The 21,029-nt window shown below is 38.5% G+C and overlaps 3 protein-coding genes and 1 long non-coding RNA gene across 7 annotated transcripts; 2 read left to right on the top strand and 2 right to left on the bottom strand.

Annotated features, from left to right (window-relative positions):
* The first annotated feature begins 4,870 nt into the window (after positions 1 to 4,870).
* Positions 4,871 to 10,690, top strand: LOC103327295 (myb-like transcription factor family protein). Of its 4 annotated transcripts, none has more exons than XM_089050111.1 (16): positions 4,871 to 5,262; positions 5,414 to 5,500; positions 5,720 to 5,785; positions 5,883 to 5,942; positions 6,077 to 6,133; positions 6,261 to 6,390; positions 6,561 to 6,628; positions 6,883 to 6,975; positions 7,106 to 7,153; positions 7,860 to 8,036; positions 8,295 to 8,405; positions 9,049 to 9,144; positions 9,482 to 9,550; positions 9,635 to 9,671; positions 9,832 to 9,866; positions 9,973 to 10,690. In XM_089050111.1, the coding sequence occupies exons 1-16, from the start codon at positions 5,149 to 5,151 to the stop codon at positions 10,048 to 10,050; spliced, it is 1,326 nt and encodes a 441-aa protein (XP_088906237.1). In that variant the 5' UTR covers positions 4,871 to 5,148; the 3' UTR covers positions 10,051 to 10,690. The 4 variants fall into 4 exon arrangements, with proteins under 4 accessions (XP_088906237.1, XP_088906235.1, XP_088906238.1 ...); XM_089050109.1 differs by having other exon boundaries at positions 9,635 to 9,683; XM_089050112.1 differs by having other exon boundaries at positions 9,948 to 10,602.
* A 144-nt stretch (positions 10,691 to 10,834) lies between these two features.
* LOC103327294 (insulin-induced protein) lies at positions 10,835 to 12,379 on the top strand. Its single transcript, XM_008229603.3, has 5 exons — positions 10,835 to 11,329; positions 11,420 to 11,544; positions 11,673 to 11,861; positions 11,961 to 12,012; positions 12,121 to 12,379. The coding sequence occupies exons 1-5, from the start codon at positions 11,036 to 11,038 to the stop codon at positions 12,238 to 12,240; spliced, it is 780 nt and encodes a 259-aa protein (XP_008227825.2). The 5' UTR covers positions 10,835 to 11,035; the 3' UTR covers positions 12,241 to 12,379.
* A 169-nt stretch (positions 12,380 to 12,548) lies between these two features.
* On the bottom strand, positions 12,549 to 13,931 carry NFU1 (NFU domain protein 1). Its single transcript, XM_008229602.3, has 3 exons — positions 13,499 to 13,931; positions 13,144 to 13,280; positions 12,549 to 12,877 (listed from the first exon to the last, which is right to left on the bottom strand). The coding sequence occupies exons 1-3, from the start codon at positions 13,830 to 13,832 to the stop codon at positions 12,689 to 12,691; spliced, it is 660 nt and encodes a 219-aa protein (XP_008227824.1). The 5' UTR covers positions 13,833 to 13,931; the 3' UTR covers positions 12,549 to 12,688.
* A 1,236-nt stretch (positions 13,932 to 15,167) lies between these two features.
* LOC107880959 (uncharacterized) lies at positions 15,168 to 17,162 on the bottom strand. The gene is made up of 2 exons (XR_001677651.2): positions 16,668 to 17,162; positions 15,168 to 16,550 (listed from the first exon to the last, which is right to left on the bottom strand). It is a non-coding gene; the product is annotated as an uncharacterized LOC107880959 (long non-coding RNA).
* Between the last annotated feature and the right edge of the window lie 3,867 nt (positions 17,163 to 21,029).

The following is a 21,029-nucleotide window of genomic DNA, read 5'->3' as shown; positions in this document are numbered from 1 at the left end:
TACCATATAATATACTTGTTAATTGTTATTATTTTTGGTTTTTAACTTTGAGGGCTCAAAGATGTGAAGGAACGTTAGGGAGTTGCACAGTGTACGTGTGTGTGTGATAAGGAAGGAAGGAAGAAGGGGTTGGGGTACAGGCTGGTAGCGGCTGTTTGTCCCCTCTAATTGGGATTTTGTTAAAAACACTTTTCAAAAAGAGTTGGGGGCTTAAATTAAAAGCACCTGTCAGGCCATTGTTACGCGTATGTTTCTTTGATGATTGTTGACTTTTTCAGCTTTCACTCCCCACACGTGCACCTTTTGTCTTCTCACTCAATTTTTTATGCCAGTAGATTATGAAATTTTCGAAAGTTCAAAATAAGACTGAATAAATTTATCAAACAGCAATGTCCGAGGGGTTACCTGCATGCTTTGTGGGTACCGTATGCTCCCCCCTCCAACTTTGATGGTCAGGCCATGTTCGATAATTGATGCTTCTCGTTTTCGGTAATGATTCCATTTTGGCTAATAAATTTATCTAATCTTCATCTTCATTTGTTTTAGTCTAATAAATCTATTGAAAACTAGAATATATAAGTTAAACTAATACTGAATTTTCTCATCTTTATTTCGATTTGCCTTACTACAAAGGATGTAGCATGTGCTTACTCTCAATTGTGCACTCAATCAAACAATTACAAGGCAATCTATTGCTACAATTTTACGTGCGCTTTGGCTAACTCGTTTTTCAATTATTTATTTTTATCTAAAAGAAAGGAATTTTAACATAAGTAATTCGTTAGTGAAGAAAGTTATGCTTTAAATAAACATTATAGTAATGTTTTCTGTTGATCGTTCAAGTGTTCACATTTGGAGAAATAATAATTGGGGCCACTTGTGGGGCCATACAACGTTACACTATCATCTAAGTTAAAAGGATTAATGTAAAAGTAGTGGGTTGAAATCTGTTGTGTTTTGTAATTATTAGGTTTGGATACGATTCGTAAGTGGAAAGAATTCAAGCCCGAACCTCCTTAAGACTTGCCTATTTCACACCCCAAATCTACTTGGATTTGGAGTAGGACTTAAGAGCCAGTACGGCTAAGGAGATCTTTATCCTTGGATTCTCACTTAGATTTAGAGTTACACCAAAGCTTGGTTTACAACTCATAAAAAGACCCTAAAGGACTACAATATAAAACATTGTCTTGAGCATATCAAAGTACGCACGCATCTAAAGCTCTAGACTACTTTGAGTATGGTAATTGCAAGGTACATCACTAGTGCCCCTTTACTCGTCGGAGCTCTTTATTGTGTGTGAGACTCATGGTGTTGCTCTTTTTGTAATGGCGAGTTATGGGTCCAAATTGGAGCTCGGCACCCAATTGCAGTTTATCCAATTTGTCCATGTGTGCGTCACTCCAATTCTTCTTCGATCATCTCCGCTAACTATTCTACATCAATTTATTTAGTGGTGTTGCATAAATACGTTGGTTGTTCTTCATAACTTATGGAGAATTGGAATGCAAGTAGAGAATGTATGTGTTTTTTGTGGTGCACCAAATGGAACACAAATTTAAGTGTTCTTTTAGATGAAACACAAATTTATGTGTTCTTTCAATGTGATTTTGCAAGGGTGTTTTGGGATACAACTGTATCATGTTGGATATATGTTTAAGCTATCTTTTAGACTTTATTTGCCCCCACACCTTTTGTGCAAAGGAGATATGCAAATAAGCCATGTGGATACATGGAAGCCTAACATATAGCTATATGTTTGTCAATGTATTGCGTACTCATAGAGAAACCTCAAACACACTTGGGAATGAATGCGCAAGAATGGTTTTTAGAGGCTTGGTTGTGAAAAAGATGTCTAGGGAAAGTTAGGATTAAATTGGATATATTTTGTGTATAGAATTATTATCTATTAACTATGAGTCTTTTATGATCTGGTATTGGCAAAAATCCTCATCAGGTTGGGTCCTCGGCTCTAACAGGGGAAGATTTTGGGGGAAAAACAAGGGCGGGTACGAGAATTCTTGATTTTTCAAAATACCCGATTTGAGACAGACCGAGTATCCTCATCCCCGAACCCAACATGATAAGTGATGTGGTGACACATTAGTCACTCATGTAAACATTGATATCATTTGTAATGAAAATTTTAAAAAATATCCATGTACCTCTTTATTTATTGGTTAAACCTGATGCTTAGATCTTAATAATTATCATCAATTAACAGAATGATTCGATTAGTACAGTTTGAAAGTGATATTTATATTTTGATTGACCCTGGATAGTTCATTATTTAACTAAAGAGAAAGAACTAGAAACAGTCTCAGAAAATCCACAAAGCGTTAGCAGTAGTTTAGCAGGAAAGTAACAATAAATTAAGAAGATAAAAACATATAGAAATGGGTTTGTCGGTCTCCAGTGCCTGTGTTTTCCATGAAGCACGACCCTTAATTTAAGGCTCAAGGCCGGCTAGCTCGAAACATGTAGACCAGACAAAAGGCATTAAAGAAATTCCATACGAGTGAAACACAGAGGAAATTCCATATGAGATGTGACAAAAGCTGGTGGGTTCTGCAGTTTTCCACGCTCGCCATATGGCAATCATGTATGTGATCTCTGAGTCCTTATCACTCATGGCTTCATCGATGGCCATGGAATATTTCTCATTTCATGTACGTATCAATTAATTAATTATAATTAAGCCTTGTTAATTAGCAGTGCACTATGGGTGACTGGGCTTATGTCATGAATACTAAATATTGCTGCTGTCCTCATACACGGGTTTTTGGCATGTGTGTTAGATCCCTTTGCAATCCAGAGAAATGCTCCATGTGTAGTATGATTTAAGACATGTTGAGCTCTTCCTCGTCTGAATTTGAAGAACAAAAATTAAGGTTTTGTTAGGGGATTTATATATAATTTTTTGCTAATAAGAAAAGATATTTGGGGTGCGTTAAATTTTCCTCATTTTTCTGTAATTAGCCATTATTTCAAATGGGAAATTAGTTGATTTGTGCTCAACACACCTTAATAAGGATAATAATTCAACAGTTTAACCAGAACACAATGGTTTATCAAACCAGCTGTTAGCTAGGAAAACAACTTCACACTATTTTGTTTTTTGGCCGAAGTTACAAAGGGAGAGGGGGGAAACTCACACACACACACAGATACCATCGGAACTTGAACGCAAAATCACTTGAGAGCATATAAAAAATCTAAACCAATTCAACTAACACCCAATTGTGATAATATATACATCACCCATCGGGGCTTGGAGAAGTTTTGCTTTGTTGGGAGAATTATTAGACAGCACCCGTCCAAGTTTGGACGCAAACCACTCCACTACATGCAATGGTTGGTGGACTTACAATCTCATAATAAGTGTCAATTAGTGGCTGAGCTTGGATCGTTTGGGAGGATTAGTGTATTAGTAAAAAAATACCAACATGCAATAATATTAATGAATATAAAAAAGAAGAATAAGTGATGATGTAATTGGTCTTGATAAATGACAAGCAATGATAGATAAATTAAAGTTGGAAGATCAGCCACAAGAAAAGAACCAAGATTCGCTTCTTCAAATTTTACTACTTGTTTATCTTTAGTTTTCAAACTTACTAATCGTCCATGTCTTCTTTTTCAGATTATGAAATAACAATAAGGGTTATTCGTAGCAATGGTCTTTTGACTATATTCGAAATTACATTTTGGTCACTTAATTTAAATATTAGTTGCAGAAGTCACTCAATTGGGTGTTGTGTTGCACAATTAATCCCTACCGTCAAGTTTGTGATTTTTTCTGTTTAAAATGATGACGTGACAAGCATCTATTTGATTATTGATGGGCAAATGTGACTTTTTAGTTAGGATTATTTGTAGCAATGATCCCTCAACTATACTCGGAGTTACATTTTGGTCACTCAACTCCAAAAAATTGTTATAGAGGTCACTTAATTAGGTGTTGTGTTGCACCATTAGTCCTTACCGTTAGAGAGATTTGACGGTATGGACTAATGGTGTAACACAACACCCAATTGAATAACCTCTGTAACTAATATTTAAGTTGAGTGACTAAAATGTAACTCTGAGTATAGTTGAGGGACCATTGCTACAAATAACCCTAATAATAATTGGGATGGTTGACAAGCATATACTACATCAGCATTCGGACCTTTTCATTATGACCACCACACCTTGAGCAATTAGGAGTTTTGATCACATTTTTAGATGTAGAGAGAATATCTCAATCTTAAAAGAGACCAAATAAACCACCAATTAACTCTTGCTCTAATAATGCTATAGAAAAGAAAAAACTCACTTAAAGTCTAGTGGTATTTGATTGCTGACAAATGTTCTAGGTGTTTCATAAATATAGTTGAGTTTCCTAGGTGATTTTAGCAGCTATTTTTGTCATTGATATCATTGGACTAGATTCGAGAAAACTATGACGGTAGAAATGAGTTATATAAAAGTTATTTTCGATAGTTATTCTCTCCAGATCGTTTTAGCTTTTCCGATGGCTCGGATCACTGGGGTGTTTTTACCCATATCTGCCATATTGCTATTAGGATCGCTCCCTTTACACTCTATGTCATTTATACTCTTTCTTCCTACTGATTTAATAAAATTCTATGGCCTTTTGTTCACACATACACACACACACAAAACCCCCTAATGGCGAGGGAAGGTGAAGAATTAGAATAGATCTTTGGTTCGACCATACTAATGTATCGAATAGGGAAAAAAGAAAAGAAAAAAATGCCGAAATAGATGGGCCGCATTCTGGATCAGCCAACTTGGGCCGAAGCAATCTTAGTCAAAATCCAATTGGTAGTTACACAAGCATCAAGGACACACCGAGATCTAAAGCTCGCTGTTAGTCACCTGTGTGGGAAGGAATAAGGCCCCGCAGGTTCCTTCTAAGTCAAAACTTTCGCGCTCGAAAACGCAACGAACTTACCAATCCCCAAACCCATTTTTCGTCAACAATCCAAAACCCTAACTACATATCCACGCATTTCGAATCCAAAATTCCATCAAGGAAGCAGTAGTTGTTTCACATGTGCTGTGAATTCGCATTCTTGGCGAACACGAACAAGTCCCACGGCAAGTAAGAAAACAAAACCCTAATTTTTGGGGAAAATCGAAATGGATGCCAAGGACATTTTGGGCTTGCCCAAAACCGCGCATCCCTTATCCCAGGAGAAGAAATCTCGGCCCCCGAAGGAATCTCAGCGAAAACCAGATGGCATTTCGCGTGAGGTAGGTTGTGTTTTTAGGGTTTGTCGAATTCCGCTTAAATTTAACTAATTTCGATCATAATGCATGCTTTTTTTTTCTCAAACTTTGGGTTCGCGGTCTTGAATGATTACAATTTGAACTGAAAATGTGTTTCGGGCATGTGGAATTGTAGGTGTATGCGCTTATAGGTGGCGTGCCACCTCTTATGCCTGCAGTGGAAACATCGCAGCTGAAAAAACGGCCACCAACCGATGAGAAGGTTATTTAGTTCATCATTAGTCTATGTACTCACATTTTTAGGATCACCAAAAGTGTAAAAGATGGTGGATTTATAGACAGGAGACTATGGAATATATCACTGTGTTAGGTTTGAATTGCTTGTAGGTGTAGCCGATTTCAGATTTTATTTAGTGTTATTTTTTATACTATGCTTCTCTTCCACAATCAATAATGAGAATTCTTGTCATAATGCTTTCAGATCACTTGGCAGTGGCTTCCGTTTACAAGTTCTGCTCGGAAAGATAATTTACAGCTTTACCACTGGGTAAGTTTTTGTACCTTATGTAATGTGCCTCCAAACTCCGTGTTTGTTTGTTTTCAGTTGGGGTCTGAATATGTCTTTTTTTTCTTGTACTTTGCAGGTTAGAGTTGTAAATGGTGTCCCACCTACAGGTGACTACTCCTTTGCCAAGTATAACAAGGTATGCATAAGTCTCCTTAACTGTGCTGGGAAAGGATTGTCCCTCTTCTTAAGGACATAGAATTTTTCTTTGTCTCATACTGTAAGTGAATGCTTATTTTTAATTATCATTTGTTTTTGTCAAATTCTGTGCAGTCCGTGGATGTTGTCAAATACACAGATGATGAGTATGAGAAGTATTTGACTGATCCTGTAGGTATCAAATCTAGATTTTGTTTGGATAATTATTTAATTTAATTCTGAGAATGTTTTTCATTGTGCGTCATTGCATCATGATTTCAGTGCCTCATTCTCTGTTAATATATTTTGTCTTCATTAGATTTGGACGAAGGAGGAGACGGATCAATTGTTTGACATGTGTCAGCGGTTTGATCTCCGCTTCATTGTGATAGCAGACAGGTTCCCATCATCTCGTACTGTGGAGGAATTGAAGGATCGCTATTACAGTGGTATTTGTCTGTCTTTTTGCTTGACTAGAATGTTATTGCTCACTGTTTGGTTCACTTTCATGATGTTCTTATTATGCTTTTCTATGCTTGGATTTTTTACTGATTCACTGTCTGAGGAAGATTATTGAACTTGTTTTTGATGATGATGATTACCCCACTATTTGTTGTAGTATCTCGAGCTATATTAATGGCTAGAGCGGCATCCCCTGCAGATGTTTCAGGGCATCCTATTGTTAAGGTGTGTAGCTTTATCAACCGAAATTTTAAGTGAATATTCATTCCTTTTGGTTTGCGGAAACAATCTATCCGGGAACGGTGTCATGACTGCGTATGCCTTGCCCTCTATAGACCCCGCGTTGGCAGCAGACTTGTTGACTGGCCTGCCCTTTTTATTAGTTCATTGTTTTTCTTAAGTACCAGCATGTTTATGCTTCACATGTTACATCACATTATTGCCCTGTTTTGGGTTTTTCTTATTTTCTCTTGGTTTAGGAACCTTATAAAGTTGCACAAGAGAGAGAGCGCAAGCGAGCACTATCCATGGTCCTCTCTCAAACAAAGCACCAAGAGAGAAAAGATGCTGAGGTTTAAATTTCATCTTTGAATCTTTTAGTGATTGAATCTTATCTGTGGCCCTCTGACATTAATTTGAAGTTTGATTTTTCAAATGGATGTATAATCATTAACTTGTTTGATCCATTTTACATTTTCTTAGGTTCTTGCTGAAGCTAAAAGAATAGCTGAGGCACGCATGGTTGCTAGGGTAAGTTTACAGTTAAATGTGCTAGTATGCTTTATTTTAATTTTATGGTGAGTTCATAATCATTTAGGAAACTGTAGTTGCTAGAGGCTCCAAGAGTGCGGGGAGCATGAAGCACGGTGCTTTTCCAAAGCATCATGCTCCATATTACACCATAACTATCCTTTTTCTTTTGGTTTTGGATTTTCCTCTTTTCTTTTTGAATTTTGCATTGAAATTTTTTCAATTTTCGTTTAGTTCTAGCAAAATTTGTATGAATGTTGTAAAATTAAAATTTGCTTCTCTAAGCAATAATAATTATCATTTGTTAACATTAATTAATATGGAAGGATTGAGTTGTGGCTGGAATTTGTAAGCCAACTGTTTAACATATTTAAAGATTTTTAAAGCTTTTTACAGATAGATACATTTTATGTTATATAGAATAAGATTCTAAGTGATATCAAGATATTTATTTTCACATGGGATTTGTACACTGTTTTCTGAATTTTTTTTCTTGAACTTAACAGGTTTTCCAGTATCCATTTAATAATCCTTAGTACTATTTACTTAAGTTCGTAAAAATATCTCTTAGTGGATTTCAACTTGTGGGAGGCTTATAGAAATCCTATTGTGCCAATTTACTGGTGGTATAAAATCAGAATGAGCAATATTTTGCATGCCTCTGAGTATTGTGCATATTGATATACTTGGTTTTTCTGCCTTTCAGAGTGCTAAAGAGTTGGAGTTGCCTGTTACATTGAATGATGGCCTTGAAAATAATGAGAGGGCTCTCGTTCCTGGCGAGACTGTATCACCTTCATCCAACTCTCAGTTCCCCTCTGGAACAGTTGCACCTTCAACTTTGATGGCAGAGAATGCCTCTACTTTAGGTTCTCTCAAAATGGTATGTTTAACTGACTTACCAAATTTCATTCTATCTCCTTCCTGCTCTTTTGAAAGTTACTGCATGAATTTTTCTTTTTTCAGTCTTTTGCTTGTAAGCATTTTCTCTCAAAGGAAAATTGTGAACTGCTTCTTGACTCACTTCAAAATATGACTACTCCAATGGTTATTTAGATAAATTTTTCATAGAGTCTTTGAAATATGCAAGCACAATATCCACTCTTGAGTGTATTGTCTGACTGATTTAGAAAATTTTCAGCTCCGGGTGTATCTTAGAACATATGCGCTTGAACAAATGATCCAAGCCGCAAGCTCATCTGCTGGACTTCGGACTATCAAGCGGGTTGAGCAAAGTTTGCAAGAACTTGGGGTCTGTATTAGTACTTGAACTAATGGTTTAATGTAGATGCTTATTTCATTGCCCCACTTGGTAGTATATTTTTATCTTGTGCTGCTGTTTTTCAGATTCATTATATGCTACCATGTATGTTTCCTGATGTTCAAAAATTAGCTTTCAATTTTTCTTACCTTATCATGCTAGATCTAAATCACTAGTAAATTCAGTTTCAGTGAAATGTGTCCCTATCACAAATCTTGCTCCTTATTAGAAATCTGGATGAATTTCTAGATAATTACTTTTGGTTGTAAATTTTTTTAGAATTATCATTGAAGACATGCTTTGCAGTTTTTGGTGATTGTGCTCAGTGTATTAAATTTTATTTGAAGGTTAGATATCCTTGTTTGCTCATTTATAGTAGTGTTTTTTAGTGTTTCTTAGTTAAGTTCAACTGGATCTTTTGGTTCTTGATAGGGTTTTTGGTGTTTGTGCATAGATATCATTGTTTGCTCATTTTTAGTTTTTTTCAAAAGTGTTTCTTAACTAAGCTCAACTGGATCTTTTGGTTCTCATTAATCATGGATATTGACATGTACTGATTTATATTCAGAGCATCAAATCATTTGAATGTCTTTATGCGAAGAAAAGAGTTTAAAGTTTGGATTTATCTTTACAGGTTAATTTAAAGCCAAGAGTTCCAACTAAAGCTGTTTGTTCACATCATCTTGAATTAAGAAAAGAAATACTGACGCTACTGAATCTTCAGAAACAGGTATTGCTCAGCTATGATTGTTTTTCGTTTTGAATTACTGTTCTTATTCATTGTAATTTAGAGTGTATCAATATCCCCTTCCATGTGTATCGTTGATATATGGGTGTATCTCTAAATGTTGGGGTCTGTTTTCTAATTTCCATCATTAAGCTGCTTTATGGTCTCTTATGTACTGCCTTTTGAATGAATTTGAGCAACTGTGGCATTATTCGTCTGTTGTAACTTCATTTTTGTTTACTTGCAAACCATTGGTCGTTAAACTGCAGTTTGAAAATTAAAGAGTACATCTTTCTTCAGTTATCTATTTATATGACATAAGTAAACTTTTGGTTGTCAGTTACAATATAAGGAGGCAGAAGGCTCATCTTATCGTGATAGTCCGTACGAAACCCCAGGCACACCCAAGGTCTGTTTTCTCCCTTGTGGTAGGCCTGTACTTCAAACAATGAGATTTTTCTGACACTAACAAGTATTCATTTGTGGTGATCAGGATCGCACATTTGTTCCGGACTCGATGAGTTTCGGAGGTGATGCATTAGGTGATAATATAGGCAATTATATCTATTCCTGCATTGTGTGCCTATTAATTTGCTTTTCTGCGTTTTTTTTATTTTTTTTTTTTTTTTTTTGTGTGTTCTGAGTCAATTTCGAGTACTTTTTAACTCATGTATATACATTGAATGTCAGGGGAAAGAGTTGTTAAACGAGATCAGAAACGAAAGGTACATACCAATTCCTGTAATTTTTTTTTCCACCTTTCCTCTTACATACCAATTCATGTATATGCATTGAATGTGATATAGATTATTTACTATTGTGTCTCTCAAGGCCCCTGGCAGGGCAGAAGCTCCTTCATCACCTGCGCAGTCTAAAAGGCCCAGAAAGTTAAAGGCATCGGATCTGTAGCTCCAGAACAGAGTAAACAAATCAGCTCTGAGTTGACCCGGAATGCAGAATGCATATTTAAATTGGTGCAGCTTGTCCGACACGAAGCCATTATATTGAAGTTTCAAATGTAGGAGCAATCAAAATAGGAGAATATGTTCTCTATTCTATCTTTAATGCCATTGGTAGTTAGCAGTGATTGGCGATGCAGATTCACAGATTCCTCTATGATGGACTTAACCAGTAAGTAATTCCGCGGTTGCTCATCCTTTTTTAACGGCACTGAATGATGTGCTTGGCATAAGTGGAAGCCCCAATTTCTGTCTGTCTCGAGGAAACATCAGATTTTGCACAATAGATAGTCAGAATCATGGGCGCTTATCACATTGGGCAGCTGATCTCAGAAGGTTTTGCACCGTCTCTCCCCTGGGATGTGGGGCGATGGTTGAAGGATAGGATTAGGTTAAAACTATGTGAAATGCTAATTAAACAATGCTATATTTATGTAAATACATTATGTACTCAATTAAAATTTCAGTATTAGACTAGTACTATTTAGCTCATTGAGGGTAATTGTCTGTGTTGCCGCTGTGAAGTTTTACATTGAAACGACTAGTACATTGACTAGATTCTCATTCTTATCTTTTTTGATAGGATTCTCGTTCTTATCTTTGGCCAAACAAGTTTGAGTTTATTTCACCCAAAAAAAGAAGTTAGTTTACTGTTTTTGTCGGTGACAGTTATTTGGAAGTAAATCCATTAACTATAAATCAGGGTGTCCCACTTCCCATATGAAATGATGGAAGGAAAGGGACAAATGCCTACAAAATATCCACTGCTCCTTGTGGTCCAAAATTTAGTGAAGTATAATGTACAGACGACCTTTTTTCAGGGTCGAAAATGTACAGACAACCTTACCTTTCGGTGAAATGAATTAAAATCCAACTAAAAAGGAAGAAGAAAAGAGAAAAAGAAATTATTGTTTGTGGTGGTTTCTGATTCCTAGATGCAAGCCCTTATTGTCACGGGCTCCTCCTGCGTTCTTCACAATTTCCCTAACAATAACAATGCCGAGTGCAAACATGTTTTACCTGCTACTATCAGGCCTTCCTGCAATCTGAGAAATCAAAACACAACCAGAAGAAGCAGCCTCGGAACCACTTGGCCTTCCATCTCATTTGCACTTTTCGGGTCAGGTTTTTTCTTGGGTCCTTTGATCGATGGACTCCATTCAAGGGTAGAGCTTGTGGCATACCAAAACGGGTCTATCAATATTGGTCCTCTTCACACAAACATTTGGGTAAACTCAATAATTTCTCTCATTTTGGGAATTTTTTCTCTGAAAAATTAGTGAATATAGCTGTTGATTGATTCCATCTAATGTTGTTAGGTTCCTGTTTTGCTGGGTCTGTTCTACTGCACTGTTGGGTTGCTTCAACTCTTCTTGGATGAGAACGAGAGGGCCCCTTTAAACAGTCCAGAGGCCAACCAAGAGAAAACGATTGCTTCTTTTCTGTGAGCATATATGTTTTGTGTTTCAAGCTCAATTTTTCTCAATTGTTGCAACGCAATTATGTGGTTTTTAAGTTGTGAGCATGTGTTGTTGCCTGTAATGTAACAAAGGACATTGTTGTTCTACGCAGAGCACTTGTGCTATTTATAGAGTTGAGCGCTGAACTCTACAAAGCCGGAACCGCAGATAATATTGAAGCTTACGTACTATTTGCAGCGGCAGAGTTCATATGGTTTTCCGTGGACAGGACATGGTTCGGCTTCCTCCTTGCAAGCATCATCGGAATTGCCTGCCCGCTGGCTGAGATTCCATTAATGAAGTAATGGTTTTCTTCTTTCTTCCTTCCTCTTTCTCCTGATATTATTCAGATATTATATTATATGTTGATAAAACTGAACTCTTTGATGCTCACATTCAGGTTTTTCCACCTTTGGTATTATCCACAAGCAAATGTTGAAATATTTGGGCAGGTGGGTAATTGAAAACCAACCCAACTGAAGGGTTTCTAATTTCTACTTGCAGTTGCAGAGGCATAACCCAACCGTCACTTTTCTGATACATTGAGGTGTTGTTTGCAGGGACTAGTTAGTTGGACACTCGCTTGCTACTTTGTGTACACTCTGTTTTTGATCAATTTTTCACGTTGGCTGAAATCAGTGATTACTGCTGTCGCCGATTCAGAGGACAAGTCGGCATAGTCATATTCTGTCGTTGGTCAAGACTTCCTCATATCCGAAGACAACTCAAGACGACCTTTAGCTTTTCACCTACTTATTCTTGGTTTCAGACATATTATTCTGTACATATTTTCTTTTTCAATATTCCATTTTCTACTAATATGCACAAGTTAATAGAAAATCCCTCCAAAAGTATTTACAACTTGCAAGAACAAAGTTGGAGTTCATTAAGTGCCAGACCAATTGAATATTTGATACGGCTGATTGCACAAAATTCATTTTTGCTAAAGAAACAGAAACTTATTCAACAACATACACGAATTCGAAGATGATGGAGCAAGCAACTATCCATTATGATTTAGAGTCGTCCTATACAATTATACATCAAAAGCTGAGCATAATGTGTTGAATCTTGATGAGCAACAAGAAGGAAATACAACGCAGAGAGAGAACATCTCCGTTCAGAAAGCTACCCAGTGAACACAACGTTGACAATATCTGGGAACTTCTCCTTAATGGCTGCTTTGATTCCTGATCCAATGGAGTCAGGCCCCACATAGTTTACATGGCAATCCCCACCTTCAACAGATAACACTTCCACACTTCCACCAAAGTTCTTTATGGCTGGTCTCAATATGTCAAGATGGCCATTCACTGCCTGCATTTCCAAATTTTGGCACACCATCAATAGTCAAAACTTGGCTGGCACCATGCATGATGAATGCTGAATGAATTGTTTGAGCACTTTAGCTCTCATAAACCATTTTACCATTTTCCGTTTACTCAACATCTATCGTCCATGAGATTTGAACTCACGAGCTTCTCCGAAAATGTGGTCATTGGCTCCATTTTATCGTTATTACATGCATTCGTTTTCGAGTATCAAAATTAAGATTATGCAAATTCAATCCATCAAACACTCACCTCAACAGTGGTCTCTTTGTTTTCTTCATCATAGACTTGTTGAATATCCTTGAGCGCATCTCCAAACTTCTCTTTAAGCACTCTTTCAATTCCCATTTTCATGGTGGTGGTTGAGCTAGGGCAGCTCCCACAAGCCCCTGTTTATCATCTCAATTCTTCAAGAAAATGGAATTTCAATTGCCTAATTGCAAAACAAAACATTGATTCCAACTAATTGCCATTGTTTCACAATCAAATTATATGTTGACAATGAGTAAATCATTCAAATTCACAAAACCCAAAATTCCTGACAGAAAAAAGAAATCATATTTCAAATGAAAAAAAGAGACAGAAAAAAGAGATTAGCCAAACCCACCTTGGAGCTTGAGTGAAACGACGCCGTCCTCAACGGACACAACGTCGACGTTACCGCCATCAGCGATTAGATAGGGGCGGACGTCCTCAAGAACCAAGTCGACGTTAGGAACGGTGAGCTCGTACTTCTTGGCGGAGTAGAGTCCAGGTGAAGAAGACTCAGCCGCAGCGCTCGGGTTCGAAGCTCTAATGGTGGTTTTCACAAAGATCGATCCTTGAGAGGTTAACCGGTGCCGTTTTACAAATACAGATTGTGGGTATTGGTGGGACGTGGCTGGAATCTTCGAAAATAGCGTTGGGGTTTTGGGCAAGCCGGTGGCTGTGACAGACTCCATGATTGAATGAAGCAAGACCGTGCAAGTGTCTGCTTCTGGAAGATGGGGGTGGGTAGAGTTTGTGATTTCGAGAAGCTTAGGGGTGTCATCATTCTCAACACTTCAGTCCATGGTTATAACTATAGTTACACAAATACAAAATTTTTGCTAACTTTAACTCAATACGTATCATCAGTGGCGAAGTGTGATTTCACGTGTGTGCTCTTACAAATTATAAAAAATTAAAAGTTCGAACTCACAATACATACGAAAAATAGTATATATATATATATATCACATATGTCAAGAATTTATTACTTATTGGTTGCAATCATAATTGTCCTCGACAAAGAGATAGACAAATACATTTTAAGCAAGAAAAATTGTAAGAGATAGACAAAGAGTAGCGATTTAGCAAATATCTTTAAAGCATTTTCCCCTATTAAACCCAATAGAAAGAAAAAAATCAAAATTTCACAAACTAAAAAAAACCTTAGGTCCCTTCATGCATTCATATCATACATGAAAAAATGTTTTATATAAAAATATTGACTAAGTATGAAAAATAGTTTGTCAACATAATCATTTTCTTAGGATAATTTTTGGCGGCTTTTATTCCTTACACATCAAATAAGAAAACTTGATTTTATGAGATTTTAGTATAAAGTATATATTGACTTAATGAGCCATCATTTTTAGCCTAAATTGTATTTTGCACTAAAACCGATTTTATATATTTTGATTTGGTGAGAATTTGATTTTCTAGTGTTTTTATTTGAATCCAAATAAGGGGTACTTCTTTATTTACATTGTAAACTTAAGTAAATGGAGTAATATAAAAATAAATTAAAGTAAAAGGACGGAAATAAGGTAATCTATACACTTGGAGTACACCACCACTAACTGAGCAAATGGGCAATTTGAAGCACCTCATTGTGCCTTAATAGTTCCGCCACAACACACGTGTACATATCAAAACGTAAAGTATTTGAAATAATATACATATAGAAATACATAACAGATATTACTTTTAATATATAAAAAAACTTGAGTGAGGGCCCTGGACCACACTGGTCCTAGTGGCTCTGCTATGTACCATTACCACTATTCTAATTCTTGACACGTGTTCATGAGTATAACTATAATTATACAAATACAAAATAAATAGTTTATTATAGTTATGCCAATAGATGCATATCAAATGTTCAAGTCGACCTCAAACATAAGCCTTGTTCAATGGGTCATCAAAATTGCAATGTCTCAACTCAATTAAAATTTTATTACAATGTAATATTTATAGTCTAATTTCTTACATTGCGAAGTACTAAAAAAAAAATTCCTATATTGCAAATAGTATTTAACGTCTGAAATATTGTTATATGTTGTAAAAGGATCACATACGACGGACGGAGTACATGCAACTTTTTAAATGAAAAAAATAGCAGAAGTTCATCATATATAACACATTGGAACAAGAAAAAAAATTTCTCTCCCTCTGCTTGAGAGCTCCTCTCCCCCTGGTGGGAGTTTTCCTTCACCGTACTTTTTACTGGTGATTCTCGCCTTTAATCCTACCATCAATCAAACATTCATTGCGAAATTGGAAGTAATCCGGCGACTATGACTGGTTTTTGGGTCTGACTCCCCTTTTGCTTTAGCATTTATTCCAACTGAGTGATCCTCTATTACTATTTAGGCCTCCGCTCCTCTCATTCTTTCTTCTAAACACCAACCACCGTTTTTGTTCCCCACCAACCAACAAACATTCAAGGCAACTCTGGAAATCTGGTGACTGAGACGAGCTGTTTTGCATTAGATCTTTTTGCCTCAGTTCTCATTCTTTCTTATAAACACCGACCACCGCTTTTATTCCCCACCAACCAACAAACATTCAATGCAACTCTGGAAATCTGGTGACTGAGACGAGCTGATTTGCATCAGATTTTTCTGCCATAGTAATTCCTCCCTTATTTTCTCCTTTGCTCAAAATCTTGCGCCCCATTTTGGCTTCGGGCTACCCCTATAGGGATGAACACCAACAATCTACGACAAACAAATTTAAGAAGAAAAGATACGCACCATGAATTCCCCAACAACCAGATCTCCTCAATACTATATATAACGGCTATAGCCATTTACTTTCATCACACCTTCAAGAATCATAAGCATCTGCACCACATCAAGCTGAAGCACATATACCACCACAAACATCCTCACTATACTAGTTTGCAACCTTACCCATTACTAAAACAGCCACACGAACACCATCTACCCCACCCCAAACCATTTCAAAAATCCATAGTCTATCCAGAAAGTAACCCCACACCAACAATGAGCGAGATCAAAAGAAGTAGCCAAAGGAGTGTACGGACCAGACCCACGCCAGACGAACTCAGTGAGCACTTGGAGGAGGTGCTGTGAATAACTAATTTTGAAGAGGGGCCGAAACTTGTTGGCGCTGTGATTTCCCAGAAACTACCAAACAACGGGGCAATAAAGAGCATTTTGAAAGCAGCCTGGAAAGACTATGAGGAAGCTAAGATAGTATGGGTTAGGGAGAACCTTTTCTCCATCACCGTTATAGATGAAGAAATGGCCAGCAAGATTATTGACAATGGACCCCAGTCCATTATGAAATGTTGTTTCTCTGTGAAGAGATGGCCTCCAAATCTTGCCATAGAGGAAGTTGAGGTGGACATCATTCCGCACTGGATCCAGATCCGTGGAATCCCGTTGAACCTATGCCAAGAGGAGAATGTGATCAAATTGGGGCGCAAAGCTGGGGAGGTGATTGATTTCGAAGACCCAGGAAAGCAGAGAGGTTTCCTACGAATTAGAATTGGGGTAGATACCAACCTGCCACTTCTTGCCGGTTTCTGGCTGCCCAGGGCTGACGGCACGGAGACTTGGGTTGAGTACCAGTACGAGAGGCTTGCTGATTTATGCTACCGATGCGGCCGAATCGGACATTCTATGGATGCTTGCCCTTTCGAGGAACCATCTGCAAATGAAACGACCTATGAAAATTGGACCAGGGCCAAAATTATTAGAGAATTTTATGATTCTAAGCCACCAACCAACACATCTGGAGTAAGAAGGAGAGCTGCCACAGTCGGACAACGCCGTGGGAAAGGGGAAGAATAGCGTGGGCCTCACACAACAAGTGAGGGGGTGGATACGAGATCTCTAATGAGCCAAAGCCAGCCTGGAATCTGTGATTTGACAAGCAGGCAGCTCGAGCGCAGTCGAATGTTAGAGAGCAGGCATAGCCGTAACACCCCTCTCCCATTTTTTCATATGGTTCCGGAATCAAGACAGACACAGATGATTTTCCCAAGACAAGAAGCACATAGCGTGAATTCTGGAAGTGAAGAGGTATTTACCTTGGAGGAACTGAACGTGACAGCGGATTTCAGGGGCAACGCTTTCATTACCAATTGGAGCAGACGTGACCCAACACTAAGACCATATTGAATGGGCCTTGGGCCATTTGGCACTCCCATGCATATGGAGCCTTCTTTTTTTTTCCTCAAATTCCTTTGGGCCAAAAATCAACATGGCATCCACTTGAATTATTTCGCATGTAGATTCAAATTTTCAGAATTTGGGCCTAAAGCGAAACCCAGAGGACGAGCGAGCCAGTAAGTTGGAGTCTCTGGGAAAAAAATAGAAGCATGATCACGTGCCTCTCTTAAACCTTGAGGAGGCTAAAACTGAAACCTTATCAAATGAGGCTACAACTGGGAAAGGTCTGGCAGTGGCTGAAGGGTCACAAAAGAGGAGGATAATGAAGGCTAGGAAAACCACATATAAGGAAAGTAGCAAGCCTAAGAATGTAAGAAGCAGAGCTCATGCTTTGTTTGATAGTGCAAATCTCATTGAGGTCAACGTCGCTCAAGCGGATGATTGGTCACATGTCCATACTCAAGCAACTGATCAGGAGTTGGGTGGTGCAACCCGGAGCGGTGGCGGCTGGCCTTTAACACCCGCACGTCAACCATGAGCTACATCCTATGGAACTGTCAAAGCCTCGGGCCAGACTTGATAGTTTGTACCCTCCGGGGTTTGGTTCATAAATTCTGGCCCACTGTTGTGTTTTTAATGGAAACAAAATTGAAGGACAACGGGATTGAAAGTTAGAAACGCAGCTGCGGTTTTCAGAAGGGTTTTTCGGTACCCCCAATAAGTAGTGCTGGAGGGTTGAGTCTTTGGTGGGATGATAACATTGATCTCGAGGTAAAGGGTTTCTCCAAAAACTTTATTGACATAATGATCACTGATAATCAGAGGGGAACACATTACAGGGCTTCGTGGGTATATGGAACGCCATATAAAAAGGAGAATGAGGCTTGCTGGAACTTTCTCGAAGGTGTCCTCAGATATACCGACCTTCCATGGTTATGCGGTGGTGACTTCAATGAAATCTTATGGTCTTTTGAGAAAAAAGGTGGTTCTGAGCAGCCTTCCAACAGGCCTGCTACCTTCACAACTTCATGGAGAAGGCGGGGCTCATTGATTTAGGTTACCAGGGATCGAGCTTCACTTGGAGGGCTCACAGGCAGAATGGTATTTTTGTTCAAGAAAGACTCGATAGAGTTTTGGGGAACTTACCATGGCAGGAGTCATGTCCAAGTACTTCCATTAGTCACCACCCGGCCATCGGTTCAGATAACAATCCACTGGTCTTGGAGACAACCATGTATCATAAAAATCATAGAAGGCAGTTCACGTTTAAAGCTTATTGGGCTGATGAGGTGGAGGCTAAACAGATTATTGAAAAAGGCTGGGAAAAGCAAGTTCATGGTCCATGGATACATAAATGGAAAGCTAAGCTTCAACATTGCACTACGCTCCTTCAAAAATGGAGCAGAGAAAAGTTCTCAAACAATAAGAAGAGAATGGAGGCCTTTCATGCTAAGCTCAATGAAAAACAATTAAGGTGGGATGAGAATCATGCAGAGATAAGGCGCATCACTCAGGAGATAATTGAAACCGGGTCAAGAGAGGAACAATATTGGCATCAATGGTCCAGGATAAAGTGGCTTTCAAAAGGGGATGCCAATACTGCTTTCTTCCACTAATCCACGCTGGCTAGTAGACGACAGAATTGTATCCTTAGAATTAAGGGCGATGATGGGCGTTGGCATGTGGGTGAGCAAGCCATCAGGAGGGTGTTTGAAGAGCATTTCAAGAACTTGTTCACTTTTGAGGCTCAATTCATTAATGGTGATATTATTGATTGTGTTGACAGTGTGATCTCTCAAACTACCAATGACAACTTATTGCAGGCAATTACTATGGAAGAGATAAAGGAGGCTGCAATGCAGATGAGAGGTTTAAAGGCTCCAGGTCCAGATGGATATCAGGGAATTTTCTTTCACAAATATTGGGACACTATTTATGATGAAGTCAGAGGCATCACAGAGGATTTCTTCCTAAACAATCAGAGTCTTGGTCCTTTGAATATTACAAACTTGGTTTTAATTCCCAAAATTCCAAACCCTAAGAGAGTTTCTCATTTTCGCCCAATTAGCATATGTAATTTCTCTTTCAAGATTGTATCTAAAGTTATGGCAAATAGATTGAAGGTTTTTTTTGCCTTAGATCATCTCTTCAGCTCAAAATGCTTTTGTCCCAAACCGTCAAATTTAAGAGAATATTTTAATTGCCCTTGAAGCTTTCCACATTTTAAAGCTGCGAAAGACAACAAAAATGTACGATTTGGGCGTAAAACTTGATATGAACAAGGCTTATGATAGGGTGGAGTGGCATTTCTTGGAATCAGTCATGCTCAAGATGGGTTTGGATGTTCGTTGGGTCAACTTGGTGATGAATTTGGTTCATATTGTGCAATTCTCGTTGGTCTTGAATGGGGTGCAGGGTAACACTTTTACATCAACATGGGGCATCCGACAAGGCGATCCACTATCACCGTACTTGTTTTTGATTGTGAGTGAGGTCCTCTCCCTCATGATTAAAAAAGCATGTGATGCTAATTACTTGCAAGTTCTAAAGTTTGGAAGAGGTGGACCTATTTTCTCTCACCTTCTTTTTGCCGATGATGCCTTCTTTTTTATTAGGACTAATACTCAGAACTGTCGTAATATGTAATTGTTGCTTGACGGCTACTATCGTGCGTCTGGTCAGCAAATCACTTTTGGGAAATCAAGTCTTTTCTCTAGTCCCAATACACCTGCAAGTATCCGCACGCAGTTGGGTGCCATTCTTGGTATGACTATGGTAGATGACCCAGGTAAATACTTGGGTCTTCCTACAATGTGGGGGAGGTCTAAGAAGGAGGCACTGCAGTTTGTGAGGGAGAAGTTGTTGCGTAAGTTAAGCGGATGGAAACAATCCCTTCTCTCACAAGTCGGTAGGGAGGTCCTTATCAAAGCCTTTGCTCAAGCTGTCCCGAATTACCTTATGAGAGTTTTCTTATTCCCTAAAATGTTCTGTACGAAGATGGAGTCTGAGATTGCCAATTTCTGGTGGGGCCAGAAACAGGAGGAAAGGAAGATCCATTGGGTACGTTGGACCGAATTGGGCCTGCCAAAGCATGAAAGGGGTATGGGCTTCCGTGACTTTCATGATTTCAATTTGGCTTTATTGGCTAAACAGTGTTGGCGGCTTCTCACAGAACTGAATTCTCTCTGGGCTCATTCAATCAAAGCTCGCTATTTCCCTGAGTGTAATTTTATAGAGGCCACCAAGGGTAGCAGGGCGTCATGGGCGTGGGATAGTCTCATTGAAGGAAGAAAGGTGATCCTAAATGGGGCAAGATAATAGATTATGAATGGAGCTCAAGCGAGAATATGGATTGACAAATGGATTACTAACATAAAAGGAGGTGCTTTGTGTCCTGCTCCTAGTGCCTTTATGGATAGAAATGCTACTGTAGAGACTATTATTGATTGGAATTCAAGAACGTGGAAATTGGATTTAATCCGGCCTCTATTATCGACTGAAAAGGCTTTGGCCATCCAACGGATCCCCTATCGGAAGCAGCTTGGAGGTGGATCGCTTGGTGTGGCAGGATGAGAAAAATGGAAAATACTCGGTAAAATCTGGTTGTCACAACATTCATACCCATCATCACTGCAGCTCCGTGCATAGGCCTTCTTCCTCTATGTCCATCGACCAAGGGGGTCTGGAAGTTGATCTGGCACTCGGATGTCACACCAAAAATTCGCCATTTCTTTTGGAGAGCTTTAAATGGTC

This window comes from Prunus mume, linkage group LG4, assembly GCF_029339155.1.
Source record: "Prunus mume cultivar Tortuosa linkage group LG4, ASM2933915v1, whole genome shotgun sequence".
Lineage (NCBI taxonomy): Eukaryota > Viridiplantae > Streptophyta > Magnoliopsida > Rosales > Rosaceae > Prunus > Prunus mume.
The sequence above is the reverse complement of the archived record's forward strand: the minus strand, read 5'-3'. Positions and strand labels throughout refer to the sequence as shown.

Excerpts from the sequence above, each read along its gene's own strand:
- LOC103327295 (XM_089050109.1), top strand. The coding sequence starts at position 5,149 with ATGGATGCCAAGGACATTTTGGGCTTGCCCAAAACCGCGCATCCCTTA. Across the intron at positions 5,501-5,719 it reads GGCCACCAACCGATGAGAAG|ATCACTTGGCAGTGGCTTCC; the intron begins GTTATTTAGTTC and ends TAATGCTTTCAG. Across the intron at positions 9,867-9,972 it reads AACGAGATCAGAAACGAAAG|GCCCCTGGCAGGGCAGAAGC; the intron begins GTACATACCAAT and ends GTGTCTCTCAAG.
- LOC103327294 (XM_008229603.3), top strand. The coding sequence starts at position 11,036 with ATGCAAGCCCTTATTGTCACGGGCTCCTCCTGCGTTCTTCACAATTTC. Across the intron at positions 11,330-11,419 it reads CTCTTCACACAAACATTTGG|GTTCCTGTTTTGCTGGGTCT; the intron begins GTAAACTCAATA and ends TAATGTTGTTAG. Across the intron at positions 11,545-11,672 it reads AAAACGATTGCTTCTTTTCT|AGCACTTGTGCTATTTATAG; the intron begins GTGAGCATATAT and ends TGTTCTACGCAG.
- NFU1 (XM_008229602.3), bottom strand. The coding sequence starts at position 13,832 with ATGGAGTCTGTCACAGCCACCGGCTTGCCCAAAACCCCAACGCTATTT. Across the intron at positions 13,281-13,498 it reads CGTTTCACTCAAGCTCCAAG|GGGCTTGTGGGAGCTGCCCT; the intron begins GTGGGTTTGGCT and ends GATGATAAACAG. Across the intron at positions 12,878-13,143 it reads ACAAAGAGACCACTGTTGAG|GCAGTGAATGGCCATCTTGA; the intron begins GTGAGTGTTTGA and ends TTGGAAATGCAG.